At 54.2% G+C, this 17,375-nt stretch overlaps 2 protein-coding genes across 3 annotated transcripts; one reads left to right on the top strand and one right to left on the bottom strand.

Annotated features, from left to right (window-relative positions):
* Nucleotides 1–516: 516 nt before the first annotated feature.
* Nucleotides 517–8,982, bottom strand: RTN2 (reticulon 2). Its single transcript, XM_055312025.1, has 10 exons — nt 8,777–8,982; nt 6,873–6,917; nt 6,280–6,750; nt 5,904–6,176; nt 3,117–3,324; nt 2,625–2,763; nt 2,414–2,483; nt 2,241–2,287; nt 1,292–1,350; nt 517–968 (listed from the first exon to the last, which is right to left on the bottom strand). Exons 1-10 carry the CDS (start codon nt 8,808–8,810, stop codon nt 887–889), a joined length of 1,428 nt encoding a protein of 475 aa, XP_055168000.1. The 5' UTR covers nt 8,811–8,982; the 3' UTR covers nt 517–886.
* A 606-nt stretch (nt 8,983–9,588) lies between these two features.
* On the top strand, nt 9,589–13,640 carry PPM1N (protein phosphatase, Mg2+/Mn2+ dependent 1N (putative)). 2 transcript variants are annotated; one of them, XM_055312024.1, is made up of 5 exons: nt 9,589–11,109; nt 11,645–11,762; nt 11,841–11,946; nt 12,033–12,093; nt 13,159–13,272. In XM_055312024.1, exons 1-5 carry the CDS (start codon nt 10,195–10,197, stop codon nt 13,195–13,197), a joined length of 1,239 nt encoding a protein of 412 aa, XP_055167999.1. In that variant the 5' UTR covers nt 9,589–10,194; the 3' UTR covers nt 13,198–13,272. The 2 variants fall into 2 exon arrangements, with proteins under 2 accessions (XP_055167999.1, XP_055167998.1); XM_055312023.1 differs by lacking the exon at nt 12,033–12,093 and having other exon boundaries at nt 13,159–13,640.
* The last annotated feature ends 3,735 nt before the right edge of the window (nt 13,641–17,375 follow it).

The raw sequence follows: 17,375 nt of genomic DNA, 5'->3' as shown, positions 1-17,375 counted from the left end.
CTCAAGGAAAGTAGATAGAAAGAGGTGGTTGGATGAGGACATTTGAGAAAGAGAATAGACGTGGCTTCCTGATTTATTAGGTGTTGGGGCTGAGGAAGTAGGAATCTAGGGCTGTAACGAGGTCTCTTGCCTAGTGACAAAGTGGCAGAGGGGATATCCCTGAGCTGGAAATCCGGTAGGGCAATAAAAGGTGTGGACATGTTTGTGGAGGGAGTTGTCCAGAAGGCAGGTGGGCATGGGTCTGGGGCTCAGGTGAGAGGGCTGCCTGGCAGGTAGGGTGCGGGGATCGACTAGTGATGTCTGCCTTGGGCAGAGGCATGGAAAGCTGCCGTCAAACTAGCCCTGGGACAGAGGGTCTCTCAGCATCTTCCCCTCGATCATTTCATAATATAAACAGATTACGAGGGAGCTTCTTCTGGAAGGCTGGGGAAGGTTCCTCCGTGAATACCACTTAGGTGCTTTTCGGTGCAGGAAGGTGAAAGCTGGAGGAGGCTGGAAGCACAGGAGGCCTTGGGTTTTCCACAGGAGTCTTTATTACAGTGTAAATCCAAGCTCAGGCCTCCCCTGGGCCCCATGCAAAGCCCTGGCTTTGGGGCTAGTGGCGTCCAGGAGACACCAATCTCTCACGGCGCCTCCAGCGGCGGGGTCACGGAAGTGCAGGGCGGGTGCCCTATCTAGGCGACTACAAGTCCCAGGAGGCGCCACGGCCAAAGGTGCCTCGCCTTTCCGGGACTCCTAGAGCAGAGCCTCTTGGGAGATGTAGTCCTGGCCGCTCAGGAAATGGCTCGGGCGGAGGCGGAGGAAGGGCGGGGACGGAAGGGAGATGGAGTTGGGCAGAGGGCTGCAGGGGATGGGGGCAGGCGTCCCGAGGGCAGAGACACCCCTTTCATTCGGCTTTGGCTTTGGATCCAGAGACTGCAGCTGCTGCCGAGGCGAGGGCTCCGGACCCTGGGATCTTAGCTCGGATCCTGAGGGAGAAACAAGTGGAGTCATGAGGTGGGGCAAGAGACCCATAGGAATCTAAGAACTATGAGGAAATCTGGACGGGGGGGGGCGGGGTGTGTGTGTGTGTGTGTGTGTGTGTGTGTGTGTGTATGTGTGTGCGCGCGCGCGCGCGCGCACAAGCTGAGTGCCCCGAGGCAGTCCTTGCCCTCCACCTAATAGCCTGCGTTGAAATTGTCTTTGAGGAGGGGACATTAACCCCAAGAAATTTAGGGATAGGTAATATCCGGGAAAAAGTTCCTAAGCTTCTCCCCTTCCCATCCCATCCATCTCCATCCCATGCCCTTACTTAGCTTTGATGTGGCTCAACTGATTGGTCACCAATCCCACATACTGGTCCATCTGGGCCTGGAAAAGACCACAAAGGAGAGATTTGAGAGCTTCTTCTGGATTCATTCAGGAGGTTGCTTCCTCTCCCACCTCCAAATGAGCAATTGGGGAGAGTGGTCCACTACTGGACCTTCAGCTCCAAGCCTAATAAAATACCCTTGAAAGTCAGAAGTTCAAGCTGAGGTGTCAGTCGGTCCGGCCGAGCTCTGCGTGGGGAATGATGTCGGGTAGACACGCAGGAAATTGCCGGTAAGTCTGTTTCCCGGGAATGACTATTAATCTTTGAGTGAGTTGTACGTGCGTGTGTCTGTGTATGAGTCGGGTGAGAGTATGGGGCATAGGGGTTGGTTGTCAAGTCGCTGCGTGGATTGACTTAAATACTAGTTTAAATCACAGTGTGACCGCCTTTGAGAGTCTTGATGATTCCAGCATGTGAGGGAGTTAGTACTATCTCTGGCAGACATGTGTATCATTTGGCTCTCAGCTGTGCCGGGAAAGGGAAAGGGAATGTCAGTCCATCTGCCTGTCTCCAGATAGGATATATGGCAGTTGGCCTCGGTTCTCTCAGTGTTCTGGGCCACAGCCATCCCACCCAATGTTGACCGAGATGTCAGTCCCTGGCAGTTTTGGGGTGAAAGCATCGGTTAGTCCTCCTGCCTTGGGTTGGGGCGTGTCAGTAGGATCCTGGCTCTGCTAAGGGGACCCCAATCAAAATGCTTATTATCTCTGGCTGGTGAAACATATCTGTTCTACTCTAGCTGTGTTGAGGAGGGGCCGTAGGCAGACCACCTGTGCCTGGCTGGGACATCTGTCAGTAGGACACTGGCTGTGGTGGGGGGGGGGCGAGGGAGGAGTCAGACCACCTGTGTTTGCTGGGACACTGCCAATGGAGGGCCTGTCACACCCACCTGGTGTTGCCGGTACAGCAAGGGGACAGTGAATAAACCAATCACTCCTGTAAACACAGAAATGGGGATCAGGGTTCTCCCAAGAGATTAACAGTTCCATCTAGAACCTTGTCCCCCACCAAACCCCAATGACCCACCTCCCCACCCTGCCCCCCACAGGTTTCCCAGCTCACCCAGAATGAGAAGCGTCAAACCGTTGAAGACGGCACCCACGAAGGTCAAGATGTAGAAGAGAAGGGCCAGCTGGAGGTGAGGGTCAGTGTCAGCAGAGCCCTCAGGGCAGTCCCCAGGCTGTGACCTTACCCAGCAATGGCCCTCCTACCCCCCAGGGGCAGCAAGGTGAAAGCTGGGAACCCAGGAGGGCAGTGGGGGTTTCGGGGGCACCTTGAGGGAGTCCACGAGGTCTTCTACCAGGAAGAAATGCCGCAGCTGGATGGCCATAGAGACCACTCGGGACGCGATCTGCTGGGACAAACGTTCCATCTGCTCCCGAGTCAGGGTCAGGTCCACATCCAGATAGGCCCTGGGACGACAAAGGGGTGTCAGGCACCTCACTGTGTGGACCAGCCCAGTCTGAGGGGTGTGTCTGGGACATCTGGGACATGGGCAATAACTAGGGTTTGAGGAGGCCAGGTGTAGTGGCCTAGGGTCAAGGTCAAGGGCAAGAGATGGGGTCAAGGATTAAGGGTAAGAGGTTAGGATCAGAGAGGTTAGGGCTGGAAATCGGGGTCAGAGTCGGGTTGGAGTCAGAAACAAGAACAGGGTGGGTCATGGTCAATGTGAGTTGTGCCTGGTTGGAGTTCAAGGGCCACACCACCCATTTGGTCAACACTGAGGTCTAGACAGAGGTCAAGGTTAGGGGCCAGGGGTTCTCACTGGAAGGGGTTGGCACCATCCCCCCGGTGCACGGCCTGCAGCACTTTTCGGTAAACCCTGAGAGAGATGGTGCCACAGAGCAGCAACAGGGCCACATGGGCGGTCACGGACACGATGCTAAAGTGCAGGAGGCAGAGCAGGGAGACCATGAGGCCTGTGAAGACCACTCCTGACGTCCTTGTGTCCTTCCAGTATAGCAGGTCCGCCACTGTGGAGGGAGAGGGGGCCATCAGGCTGGGCTTTGGACCTGGCCTGACTGATCTCTTGACCTTCCGCTTCCTGTCTCAGAGCTGAACCTTGACTTCTTGAACACACCTGGCCTGCACCTGAACTCAATTTCCCAATTTCTAGTTATCTTCTTTTATTCCGAGCTGCTTCCCCTCTTCTCCTGGAAAGCCCAAGTTAACCATCTAGCAAATTCCCTTAATCTCAGTCCTGCCCATAGAGTATGTGTGGATGCAATTTTTGGTCGTTGCTTATGAAAAATAGAATCATATATACACTTTTCTGCATCATGCACATCCTACTCTTTTCCCTCCTAGAATTCCTTCCTCGTCAGTTGGAATAGCTCTTAATTCATTCATTTTTTTTTAAAGATTTTATTTATTCATTTGTCAGAGAAAGAGAGAGAGCACAAACAGAGGGAGTGACAGGCAGAGGGAGAAGCAATCTCCCTGCTGGGCAAGGAGCCTGATGCAAGATTGATCCTAGGACCCTGGGATCATGACCCGAGCCGAAGGCAGACACCCAACCCACTGAGCCACCCAGGCATCCCTCTTAATTCATTCTTTATAAGGGTTCCACAGTATTCTGTAGTGTGGCTGTACCATCGTTCATTTCATTTAACATTTATCTATTGCTGGGTCATTCATTTGGTTTCTTAACCCCCATTCCTCAACAGTGCTGTAAGCACCAGCCTTCTACAGATATTCTTACCTCCCTGCAGGGAGGTTCTATTTCTGAGATAGAATCCCAGACGTGAAATGGCCAGGTGGACTAGTCCTGTGTTTCTGAATGTCCTTAGTATTATCAGATTGCTTACTAGCAGAACTATTAACAATTTTCATTTCCATGAGCAACTTGAGAGTGATCTTTTCTCACATCCTGCCCGACAATGGGTGTTATTGTTCTTTTCATTTTTTGCCAACCTGACAAGTGTAAAGTGGTATCTTCTTGATACTCCCACCAGCACACTCTTCTAAGTCCTAAATGTATTAAAAATACCATCCTCAAAAAAAAAAAAAAATACCATCCTCCTTTTTAAGCCTTGATTCAAATTTCTGACTCCTTTCTGAAATGCTAAATTTGCCTTACAAGCCCACCCTGAGCCCTGACCTCCAGACTCTAATGTTTCATTTTTTGGGGGTGGAGGGGGGCTCTATGTGCAACCTGGGGCTTGAACTCACCACTGGAGATCAGTGGCTCTACCCACTGAGCCAGCCAGGTGCCCCTCCAACGTTTCATTTTGCCCATCTAAATGTTAACAGCCTTTCCAATAATGTGATCCCATCTGAGACCTGAACCAGGAGCCCAATACCCTTCCAGATGCTCCACCCTCTGACCCTCACTTGGATCAAATTCTGACCCTTCCAGACTGATCCCCCTCAGAGTCTGACTCCCCTCACTTTTGTATCCTCCTGATAACACGTCCTCTCATCTATCTCTAACTAGGGCAGGCCTCCCCCTACCCGCAATGCAGGGCCCTCCCTTGCAGGCTTCCCAGGGCCAGTGCCAACTGGTGGGGGAGGGGCCGGGTCGTCTTAGGCGGGGGCTAAGTTTAGGCACGCTGGGGGGAGGGGGCCTGGCCCACAGCTGTGCTGGCCTGTCCAGGTCCTGAGTGACAGCGCCGCCTGGGCCTGAGGCTGGGGGAAGGGGGCCTCCCTGCTCTCAGGCCCCAAAACCTCCGCTCGGGGGAGAGAGGACCCCACGCTCCCTCCACTCCCTCTCTAGACACCCCCACAACCCCCCGGCCTCCGCCGGCAGCTCCAGGGAATCTGGGACCAGTAGGAAACATACCCGCAGATTTGAGGGGCATAAGAGAGAATCTGGACCCATTGACGCCGTTCCCCAACCCCGGTCCCACCAGCCCGCTCCGCAAGCCCACCTTTACTCCCCATCTCGGCTCCAAGTGAGAGGCTGCGGACACCGCTACTTCTCAGGGATTTTGCCCGCTTCGGTGGAACTCGGAGGGAGGGAGTAGGGGGGCGGGGCCCCTTTGTACCCAGCCAATGGCTCTCCCTAGAGGTGGGGACAGTTCCAGAAAGGGGTGGCTTTCTTTGTAAACACCCAAAGGCAGTGCTGTCTGTAATCAACCCACGGCCATTCGTGGAGGCTAAGCGTATTTTAGAGGAAGGTGGGGTCTGTTTGCAACGGGCCAACGGATGCGGTCAGGGCAGAGGAGCGTTGCAAAAAGGCGCAGAGTTTACTTATTAATGTCCCATGGCCACAACCAGAAGACAGCAGTTATTTTTTCAGGGATCTGTCCTGCCCAAAAGCAGCCTCTAGGAGGAGCACCCCAAAAGAGGGATTTTATTTTTAGCCACCAGCCAATCGTAATGCTCAAAGGAGGGCTCAGGTCTCAACGTGGGAGGGACAACTATACAAAAAGCCAATGGCAATCTTAGATAACGGGAAAATTTGCCTAAAAGGGCGGAGCTTATATCTAGCCAATGGCAATACCTTCTCTTCTCCAGGATCCTCACTTCCTTCGCGAGGTAGGTCCCTTTAAATGCCGACCCTCCCACTTTCGCTGTGGTCCAAAGGAGCACCTTCACTCACGCACATTACCTAGAAGGAGTGGTTCCAGTGTGAATTCTGATTGGTCCGTGCTATCGAGGCACTGCCCCGTGATTGGCTCCTGCTCCAGATGCCCCCGCGGCTCTTCCTCCTTCTGGTCCGGGGAGGGCTCATCAGGCCAAGAGTTCGAATCCCGGGATCGGGGTGGGGACGGGGTACCCGCCAGAGGGGTTCCAGAGCCCGGGCTGGGCTGCGGAGTCAAGACTTCCGGCGGCGGCGGCGGCGGCGGTAAGGACTGAGGGAGTCCGAGTTGTAGGTCCAGTTCTGGCGCGTTAGAAAGAGAAGGCCGTGAGTTTTCACCTTGGAGCTGCCCTGAGGAAAGACCACCCACCCTGTGGCTTCGGTCCCAGCACCTCTGACATCTCACCTTTCCCAGCCTCTCCAGCCTCCGAGCCGTCGGGCTCCTCGTCCTCCAGTGGGGTGGAGCTACTTGTGGCAGAGTCTTCTCCGGACCCCGCTCCCCGGGCCGCCCAGCCCAGCTGGTCCAGCTGGAGCCCTAGGTCCTCCAGGGGGCGTCCGGCCGGAGGGGCAGTTTCAGGGCCACTGCGGCGCCCAGGTTCCGGGGATTGGCTCAGGCTGGGGATGCTCTCCAAACTGTCGCCCAGGCCAGGCTGAGGGGGCGGGTCTCGCGGTTCAGAGACTGAGCGGCCCTGGGGTCGGGGGCGGCGGGCAGCTGAATCCCGGCGGGTCCCAGAGCCCACCACACCATCGAAGGCGATGTAGGAGAAGGTCAGCTCCCGAGGGGTACCCCAGTCCTGCGACGTGGTCTCTTCCTCCTCGTCCTCTGAGAATTCTCGGGCTGTGTGAAGCTCCCGAAAATCTGAGTCGTCATTCCCTCCTGCAGTGAGCAAAGGAGGGTATGAGCTACTCTAAGTGGGACCCTGACCCTCTCTCTTCAACCCCCCGGCCCAGCTGTGAGCCCCTTCAAGGCTCACTCTCACATCCTCCCCCTCCACTTACCTTCTGTGGAGTCAGGGGTAGAGGAGGCTGTAGACGGAGCTTCTTCTGCGAGAAGGAAAGAATCGAAGATTCTTAGAAGCTTAGACTGTCGGAATCACAGAAGTGTGCCAGTCCTGGAAACTTGGCCGGTCCGAATTAAGGAATCTTAGAATAGTTGAATCACAGGACCTTTAGAACATTCTACAGACTGTAAAACCTTACTATAGTGCTATCAGAAGTTCACCCTTATAAGCTCAAATCCAGGGATTTTGTTTTTAAAGATTTTATTTATTTATTCATGAGAGACACAGAGAGAGAGGCAGAAACATTGGCAGAGGGAGAAGCAGGCTCCCTGCAGGGAGCCCAATGCTGGACTCAATCCCAGGACCCCGGAATCATGACTGAGCCAAAGGCAGAAACTCAACCACTGAGCCACCCGGGTGCCCCTCAAATCCAGGAATCTTAATCTTAGAGTCTTCAAATTAGGAATTTTAGGAGGCTTCAATCAGTTATTCTTTCAAAAACCTTTTATTGAACACCTACTATGTACCAGGCACTGTTTTAGACTGAGAATACAAATATGAACAAAACAGACAAAATCCCTGCCTTGTAGGGCTTATACTACGTGGTTGAGATAGACAGTACACAAATATATGATGCTGGGTGCTAAGTGTGCAGAAAACAATAAAGCAGGGTAAGGGAAGTGAAAGTGAGAGGATGCTATTTCAGACAGGTGGATCAGGAAGTCTTCCATGATAAGATTACATTTAAGCAGAGACTTGAATGAAGTGAGAAATCCTACAGGTGTCTAGGGAAGAGTCTTGCAGGCAGAGAAAAAAGTCCAGTGCATGGCCCTGAGACAGGCACTATGCTTGGCAAATCTGAGGAACAGAGACGTGGAATAGAGTGACTGGGAGGAAGAAGGGTGGGAGATGAGGGCAGAGAGAGGTAGGTGGGGATTATGTAGGGCCTTCCTTTGTAAGCCAAAGTAAGGGCAAGATCTTAGGATGCTGGGATGATGTCCTTTAATGTTGAAATAACAAATGCTCAGAATTTTGGCATCTGGACTCCTAGGACATGCAAGTGGCCAGATCTGAGAGTGTTGAAATTCTCAGCTGCGGGAACCACGGGGTGTGACAGAAGATGTTAGCCCAGGACTGTTAGAGCCCTGATCTCAGAGACCGTGAGGATCAGATAAGGCATTTTTCAATTGTGGAACCTAGCCCCTCAAAGCTAGCTTGGGGTTTTGCCTACAGGAGATGCTCAATGCTGCTTGGAAACTGAAATATGATGCACACCCCCCACCCCCGTCCCCACCTCGTTTTGGCAGCTGGGGAATCGGAGGCCCGGAGTAGAATGGGTGTCATCCAGGGTTACTACTAATCAGTGGTAAAGCTCAAGTAAGGACCCAGGAGTCCTGGCCCCAACCCAGGGATAGCTGTTTCCAAGGGACAGGATGTTGGACAATTTGGGCGAGGTCGGGGAAGCCTCTGGGTCTGGGCAGAAGACGGAGGTGGGATGCGAAGATGGATGTTGGGGGTGGAGTGTGGATCCCTCTTCTTTATCCTGGCTCTACCCCTCCGTTCAACTCCCCTCCCCGCGGGCTGCGGCCAGCACCAGGGCGAGGGGACAGCTCCCGGAGAGCGTCCTCATCCCTGGGTGGGGTCCGGCGCCATGTCCTAGAGCCCGGCGCGACCCTCGCCAGTTACCTCGGTGCCCCCCACCTCCGCCTGGACTCACTCAGGTCCTCCGGGTCAGGCTGCCCCCGTCGCCACTGGAATGCGGGGGGAGGGGAGAGCTTCCTTTGTCTCCTTCATCTCCTCCCCCATCCCAATTCTCCCGCGACCCGGCACGGAGCGGTTACTGGGGAGGAGCCCACCCGGGCCTCTGGGCCCCACACCAGGCCTGAGCTTCCCCCTACTCACTGCAGTGGGCGAAGACAGGCAGGACCTGCCCCATGGCCCTCCTCGGGCCTGCATCGGGACCCCCGCCCACTCCGGCCACGCCGCCCTGGGCCTGGGGCCGCGGGCGCTCATCTCCGCCGCGCCCACGACGCCGCCGCCATCCTCGCCGCCTCCTCCTCCGGGGCCGCTCCAGCAGCAGCAGCAGCAGCACCCGCCGCCGCCGCCCTCTGCTCCGCTCGGCGGGGGCGGGCGGGGCCGCGGTGGGGAAGGCACTGCAGCGCGGGGCCGGGGGCGGGGCCAGAGGACCAGCGGGCGGAGCTCAGAAGCGGGCGGGGGGCGGGCAAACACCAAGGGGCATAGAGGGGCGTGGCTTCCTACAAAGGGGGCGGGGCTAAGAGGTTAGGCTACTAAGCGGAAAGGCGCGGAAGGCGGTCTGAAAAGGGCGGGGCCTGATGGACGGGGCGCGGCCTCTAGCGGAAGAGAGGAGGAGCCTAGGGTAGGACCCGGGGAGGGGCTCGGGGGGAGAAGGATGGACGCACCTAGAATGAGGGCGTGGATCTCAGTATGGGTTGGGGCGGAGCCAGGGGAGGCATTCAGCAGAGGGTGTAAAGACCACCGCTCTGAGGAGGGGTCGGAGCTGAGAACCCCAGAGGGAGTGGGATAGGGGGCGGGAGAAACTACACGGAAAGTTTGAGGCAAGGGGAGGAGCTCAGATGTGGGCGGGGCTTAAGTTACGTTAGCATTAAGCAGGTAGTTGGGCGGGGTCAAAGACGGAGAAGGTAGAGGCGTGGCCTAGAAAAAGTAGGAAAGAGCAGGCAGGGAAGGGGCGCAGCCCAGAGGGTAGGAGAAACCTACAGAGCAGGGGGCCAGGCTCCCCAGAATGTGGGGACTGGGTCTGTAGTTAAGGGGCGGAGCTAAGACTGAAAATTAGGAGTGTCTGAGGCTATGTGCTTGAATGCACGGGTAGGACCTGGAAACGGAGAAAACGAAGACCCGGGGCAAGACCCAGAAGGGGAGCGGTCGAACTGAAAAAAATAAAGGATTTAAAGATTTTGAAACTGGGGAGGTTGGGGGGCAGGACACTAAACTAACAGTGTATAGAACACGGATTCTAAAGCTCTTTCCGAAACACTCTTTACTTCTTTTATGACTCAGTTTCCTCTTCGGTACATCGGAGATGATGTAAAATAGTGGTAGCGCATGGTAAGTGCTGTTTACTACTATTTTTTCGTGACCCAGATCCCCAAACGTCATTTTGAAGATACAGGAGAGAAGACACCCAAGAGTCCAATCTCTTCTAGTAACTCGACTTGAGTGCAGGTCAAGGGTACAGGAAGGAGATTTAGGTGGTTTAAAATCTCACAGTGGAGGGGATTAATGGAGTTGGGGAGGGGGGGTAGGTGCAGAGGGTGGAGGCGTCCTGATCCCAGGGCTGAAGAATGGCTGCCTTTGCCCGCCTGCTGGAGCATCTCCTCTGGCCAGCTTGCAAAAAACAGGAGGCAGAGGAGGAGGAGGAGGGGCGCAGGTCTCACCACGGGCCTCGGTCGCTCCTGGACGCGCCGCGATGCGTCCAGCGGCCGCACGGGGGTGCGGCGGCGTCTTGCGGCTTGCGCTTCGGGGCCAGCGCTGTGCAGGGCTGGCGCGCGCACATGGAGGACGCGCACTGCGCTTGGCTCGAGCTGCCCGGGCTACCCCCAGGCTGGGCATTCTTCGCGGTCCTCGACGGCCACGGCGGGGCGCGAGCTGCCCTATTCGGTGCGCGCCACCTGCCGGGCCACGTGCTAGAGGCTCTGGGCCCCGCGCCGGGCGAGCCCGAGGGAGTGCGCGGGGCGCTACGCCGAGCCTTCCTGAGCGCGGACGCACGCCTGCGTGCGCTCTGGCCTCGTGGCGAGCCGGGGGGCACCACGGCCGTGGCTTTGCTAGTCTCCCCGCGTTTTCTGTACCTGGCGCATTGCGGTGACTCCCGAGCGATGCTGAGTCGCGCCGGCGCCGTGGCCTTCAGCACCGAGGACCATCGGCCCCTCCGGCCCCGGGAACGGGAGCGCATCCACAACGCGGGGGGCACCATCCGCCGCCGGCGCCTCGAAGGCTCACTGGCAGTATCCCGAGCGCTGGGCGACTTTGCTTACAAAGAGGCTCCGGGAAGGCCCCCTGAGCTGCAGCTCGTTTCTGCGGAGCCTGAGGTCACCGCCCTGGCTCGCCAGGCCGAGGACGAGTTCCTGCTCTTGGCCTCTGACGGTGTGTGGGACGCGATGTCTGGCGCTGCCCTGGCGGGACTGGTGGCATCGCGCCTCCGCTTGGGCCTGGCCCCGGAGCTTCTCTGCGCGCAGCTATTGGACACGTGTCTGTGCAAGGTCCTAGGGGCGGGGCTTGGAGTCACTGAGGGGAAGAATTTAAAGGATCTAGGGAGTAAGGGATTTTGAGGGAGGGGCTCCCTCGAACTAGAGGAGGGGGTTAGGCTTCAGTAAAGGGCGTGGCCTGCCGAGTGGGCAGGGCCAAAACATGGAGGGGCAGAGACAGAGGGCTGTCTGTGCAAGATCCAAAAGCCATAGTGATGGATAGGTAAGTGGGAGGGACCTAAGAGAAAGGCGTGGTCTTTCTTGGGATTTAGTAGTGGATCATGAGGTCTGATTCATGCCTTTATGAAGAGCAGCAGGACGGCGGAGTGGGAGGAGCCTCGGCGAAGGGGCAGGGTTCTCTGATAGAGTGCGGTTAGGACAGTGAGAGGTCTAGGTGACCCGTCCTGGTGAGAGGACTTGGTTTACACTGGCAGATGGGCAAGACATCAGAGAAATGGCCCTAACCAGATTGGGGAGGAGGACACTAGAAGGCTGAGATTGTTGGGAAGTTCTGCATCCCATCAGGCTCCTTTTTCTCCACTTTCTCCAGGGCAGCCTGGACAACATGACCTGCATCCTGGTCTGCTTCCCCGGAGCCCCCAGGCCTTGTGAGGAGGCGATCAGGAAGGAGTTAGCGCTGGACACAGCCCTGGGCCACAGGGTCGCCGGTGAGGAGGCTCCAAGAGCATAGCGGGAGGGGTGGTCAGTGGGCAAGGACACCCCCATAATCCTTCCCTCCTTCTCAGCGCTGTGTTCCTCTGCTCAGGAGCCCCCCAACCTGAACACGGTTTTCTGGACTCTGGCCTCAGAGGACATCCCAGATTTACCTCCTGGGGGAGGGCTGCACTGCAAGTGAGTGTGGGGGGGCGTGGTGAGGTGTAATGGGGGGAGGGGTAGTAGAAGGAGGGTCCCCTGCTGGGCCTCTCTCTGCTCTCCAGGGCGGCTGTCATTGCTGAAGTTTATTCTCAGCTCTACCAAGCCTCAGGACACCAAAGGCAGGTAAGGACTTCATGTTCTTGAATGTTTCTCTTGGAAGCATGTAACCCAGCCCTCCTACCTCCTTTAATGTTGGAGAAGTTGAGGAGACAAGCGGCTTTCCTGATATATTAATAAATTCTCACTCCTGGCCCTGAATCATTGTGCTAGACATGATAGGGGCAGGGGAGGGGGGAAGCAGAAGCAGAGACTGCCTCTCTTCCCAAGAAATGTGTCCCCTGCATTAGCCTGTACAACCCATTATCCCAAGCACCACCCCTTTCATCCATAAATAAGGCAGAAAAATTCAAGTAATGTTTATGACCAATCCCAAGACCTGGATGTGAGGATGGTCAGGGTCTTGGATGAGTGAGTAGGGCCCAGATAGCTTACAAGAATTTGGAGCTCTCCAAAGAGGTGGTGGGTGGAGCCAAATAAAGTCAGGCAAGGGGTGGGAGTCCGGGAGGAAATGGAGGGAAGGGAGATTGTTGATAGTTCCCCAGCAGCAGAAGGAGGTGTTTGGCAAGATTGTTTGATTTGTAATCGACAGAAACCCAATTCCACCTGGGACAGAAAAACAAGGAACTTACTGGGTCACTTAATTGAAGAGTTCAGGCATAAGGCATTGACTACATCCAGTTCTCAGATGATATCAGGAACCATCTCTTGGTTTTATTTTCTCTGCATTGACTTCATTTCCAGGCAGGATCTCCGCATGAGGTAGCAGAGAGTTGCAGCTCTAGCAGCCTCATGTCCCAGGAGCCCAACATCCCCAGTGGAGAGAATTCACCAGGTTCCCAGTAGTAGAAGCTCTGGTTCCATGGCTGGTTCTCACTGGTCACACTGGCCCACATGTCTGATCAGTCACTGTGTCTCTGTCTCTGACTGGCCAGGCTGGGGTCACATGCCCACCCCTAGGACTTGGGGCTGAGGTCCACTCCACCCAACCCAGAAGGATTGATGGACAGATGGGGAATGGCAGCCCCTCAAAGAAAAATAAAAGTGGTGCTTCCAGAATATAGGGAAGCAGATACTGAGAACCAAGGGGAGGTTCTTATCAGCCGTTTCCCACCTTCTTTGTTACAAAAGGGCCCAACTGGGGCCAGAAAGCCCACTGGCACCCACTGAAACTCTTCCTTGGACTTGGAGGCCTGACAGCTGTTGCCCTTTGAGGACCCTGTGCCCAGCCAGGGCCTCAAAGGAACTGAGGAAGAAGACTCCCCTTCCCCAGCTACACAGGCCAGCGGAAGGAAGACAACCCGAGGGAGGAACCCCAGAATGCTTATTTCCCCTTCTCCTACTTCCCTCTCACACAAAGTCTTATGGGGAAATTCCACCCATCTGAACTTAAAAGGAAAAAAAAAAAAAAAAAAAACCCCACCCCAAACCAAATCAAATGCTTCTGAAATATTTTAAGCTGAATGGAACCTTGAGTGATAACCCAGTTCAATAACCTTCTCTTCCCTTCCCATTTTTTCATCTGTTTTGGAGGCAGTTAGGAGAGAAGACTTGTTGCTAAATTTTAATGATATAACTCAAAATAAATTTCATATATGTATGTATGTATGTATAAAAAACCCTAGACCTTATTTCTCTCATCATGGGGCAGATATGTATTGGGCATCTGCTGTGTGCTAGACCCTGCTCACAGCCATCAACCAGGCAGGACCATTGAAACCCTGCCACCCCGAGGGACACACCTAGTGTGTGGGGAGACAGCGAACAAGGAAACAGATATTACCATCTCACATACTGATAAGTGTCTTAAGGCAAATAAAACAGGGTAACGTGGTAAGATGTCTAGGGGGGCTACTTTGTTTTTTAAATTGTATTCTTTTTTAAAAAAAATACTTTATTTATTTATTTATTTATTTGACAGAGCACACACAAGTAGGAGGAGTGGTAGAGTGTGAAGCAGACACCCTGCTGAGCAGGGAGCTTGATCCCAGGACCCAGGGATCACAACCTGAGCCAAAGGCAGATGCCCAACTGACTGAACCACCCAGGCACCCCCCTTTTTTTGAATGGGTAATAAGTTCACTGGATTCAAAATTCACAGGGTACAAAATGGTATACAAAAATGAAAGTCTTGGGATCCCTGGGTGGCGCAGCGGTTTGGCGCCTGCCTTTGGCCCAGGGCGCGATCCTGGAGACCCGGGATCGAATCCCACATCGGGCTCCCGGTGCATGGAGCCTGCTTCTCCCTCTGCCTGTGTCTCTGCCTCTCTCTCTCATTCTCTGTGACTATCATAAATAAATAAAAATTTTAAAAAAAAAGAGAAATGTTTAAAAAAAAATGAAAGTCTTTCTCCTCCCTACTCCTTAGCCACTCAATTTCCCACCTGGGGTTTTATTTTTATTTTTTTATTTTTTAAAAGATTTATTTATTTATTTATTTATTTATTTATTTATTTATGAGAGAGAGAGAGAGAGAGAGAGACAGAGACACAGGCAGAGGGAGAAGCAGGCTCCATGCCAGGAGCCCGATGCAGGACTTGATCCTGGGACTCCAGGATCGCGCCCTGGGCCAAAGGCAGGTGCTAAACCGCTAAGCCATCCAGGGATCCCCCCCACCTGGGGTTTTAAACAGGGGGATCCGGGGAGATCTCTGAGAAGAGTGCAAAGATCACAGAGAAGAGTGTCCCAAGGCACAAGGAGTAGTCAGTGCAAAAGCCTAGAGGCTGGATGGAACCTGGTATTTTCAAGATGAAATTTGATATGTCTCGAGATGTCTATGACCATCAAATGCCCTTTCTCTATCCTATTAGTAACCACTGTAATGAGTTTGGAGTAGATCTTTCCAGACCTTTTACCCGGCTGTGTGTGGTAGCTTTGGTGTTTCCTTGATTTTTTTTTTTTATTTATTTTTTTCATTCCGTGTATCATTTGGCAGTTACTTTTTTCCCCTCGGTGATACCTTGGAGACTACTTTCATGCCATTTACACACCTCTTTTTTTTTTTTTCCTGCTGCCCAGCACTGCAGACAAGGTACAATGTACTATGGTTTAGCTATCCATTCTCCTCTTGGTGGATTTTCTTTTTAAATCTAGTATTTACTTATTTGAGAGAGACAGAGCATGAGCAGGCCGGTGGGGCAGAGGGAGAGGGAGAAACAGACAGTCCTATGTGGGGCTCCAACCCCAGGACCCTGAGATCATGCCCTGAACCAAAGGCAGATGCTTAACTGAGTCACCCAGGTGCCCCTTGACCGACATTCAAACTATTTCCAATTTTTTGCTTTCACATCACTGCTGCCACAAAGATCCTTGATCAGGCTTCTCGTGTACACATGCCACTTTCTCTAGCACAAGAGTCCTGTTACCTGTGTTGTGTAGCACCTGAGCTCAGAATGGTTTGTACAGGGCCACCTGGGTGGCTCAGTGGTTGAGCGTCTGCCTTCCACTCAGGGCTTGATCCCGGATCTGGGGATCCAGTCCTGCAGCAGGCTCCCTGTGAGGAGACTGCCTCTCCTTCTGTCTCTGTCTTTGTCTCTCTGTGTCCCTCATGAATAAATAAATAAAATCTTTAAAAAAATGGTTTTACATTTTTAAAAGGATCAGAGGAAAAAGGGAATATGTGAAAGAGCCCCTATGTCTGATATGCCTGAAATATTTACTATTTGGACCTTTATAGAAAAATTTGCTGACTGAAGTGCTAGCCCTCTACAGAAGGACTAGCCCTCACCCTCCTATTTCACAGATGTGAAAGCTGAGCAACAGAGATGAGAAAAAAGTTGCCCAAAGTCTTCCGGAACTGGGGTTTTCATTCTGTTGGATAAATGTCTATTGAACTGCTGTTGTGGGCCCGGCTGGATTGAGGGAGGCACACAAACTGATCAAATTGGGGAACTGGGGTGGCTTGGGGGTTGAGTGTCTGCCTTTGGCTCCGGTCGAGATCTCGGGTCCTGGAATGGAGTCCCACATCAGGCTCCCTTCAGAGAGTCTGCTTCTTTCTTCCTCTGTCTTTGTCTCTGCCTCTCTATGTCTCTAGTGAATAAATAAATAAAATCTTTTAAAAAAAGATACTGATCAAGGCTACCCCTGTCCCCAAAGAACTCACAGCTTAGGAGAGACAGTGGGAAATAATTATAACCTAGATGGAGGAGAGTTCAAGCTCTCCCAGAGTAGGGGAGAAAAGGGGAGAAGAGGGGAGACTGGGTGGCTCAGCGGTTTGGTGCCTGTCTTTGGCCCAGAGCATGATCCTGGAGTCCCAGGATCGAGTCCCACATCAAGCTCCCTGCATGGAGCCTGCTTCTCCCTCTGCCTATGTCTCTGCCTCTCTCTGAGTCTCTGATGAATGAATAAATAAAATCTTTAAAAAAAGAAAAGGGGAGAAAATTACTCAGTTATTTAGAGAAGAATTAATGTCGGAGCATGGCCTGGAAGGATGAGGTGAAGGAGGTGTGAATCCAGATAGAGGACCTGGCTTGAACAAAGGCTGGGAATGGTGGTTCTCTCCCCTAGTCAGCTGGGTCCTGGGAACTGTTGGTTTCACACCCCTACATTGCGCCTAGGCACCCCTGTGATTCAGGAGCTCAGGCAAGAGGGCTATGGCCCAGATTTCTTCCTTTCCCTTCAGGCCTCAGTTTACCACTTGTGAACGTTGAACCTCTGATTTCCCAGGCATCCAGCCCCAGGGTACCTGACCCGGGCCAGGTGGCGCTCTGCGGGAGGGGAGTGGCCACCAGTGGAGTCACATGGGGCGGGGCCTGCGGGACCCGCTGCGGAAGCCTGGGAGGGTGTTTGGGCCTCAGACCCAAGCTACTGCGTGGGGGAGGGGGTTCCTAGGAGCCAGCACCAGGGGGGTGGGTGCCCCTGCCTCCGCGCCCTCCTATTGCTGGATGATCCCGCCATCCTCTGCGGGCGAAACTGAGTCACGGCGGGGGTGCGTGGGGAGAGGTTCCAGGGGTTTTAACCACACAGGAACCTGGAGTCCCATTCCCACCCAGGGGCAGCGCCGCACCCTCACCCCCGCCCCCGCCCCCACCCCCACCTCCAGGCAGTGAGTCAGCGGCCGGCCGCGCCCCCTCGGCCCACTTCCTCCTCACCTTCCTGGGGCGGGCGGGGGGCGGCGAGAGGGATGGGGCCCTCCCCGCCCACCCCACCCTGAGCTGGGGAAAGGGGTTCATCCCTTAGTCACCTTTCATATATTGGCAGAGAAGAGAGACGTTGGGGGTAGCATTTAAGGTATCATTTAAGGGGGAAAATTTGAGAGAATCTTGAGAGAATCTATGCTTAACCAGAGGATCGTCTTCGCGCCCACCCCCCAAATTGAGCAGAACGTGAAGAAATGGAGAAGTTGTTGG

Source organism: Nyctereutes procyonoides, unplaced genomic scaffold (genome assembly GCF_905146905.1).
Source record: "Nyctereutes procyonoides isolate TBG_1078 unplaced genomic scaffold, NYPRO_anot_genome, whole genome shotgun sequence".
In the NCBI taxonomy this organism is placed as follows: Eukaryota; Metazoa; Chordata; class Mammalia; order Carnivora; family Canidae; genus Nyctereutes; species Nyctereutes procyonoides.
This window is presented reverse-complemented; position numbering and strand designations above follow the sequence as displayed.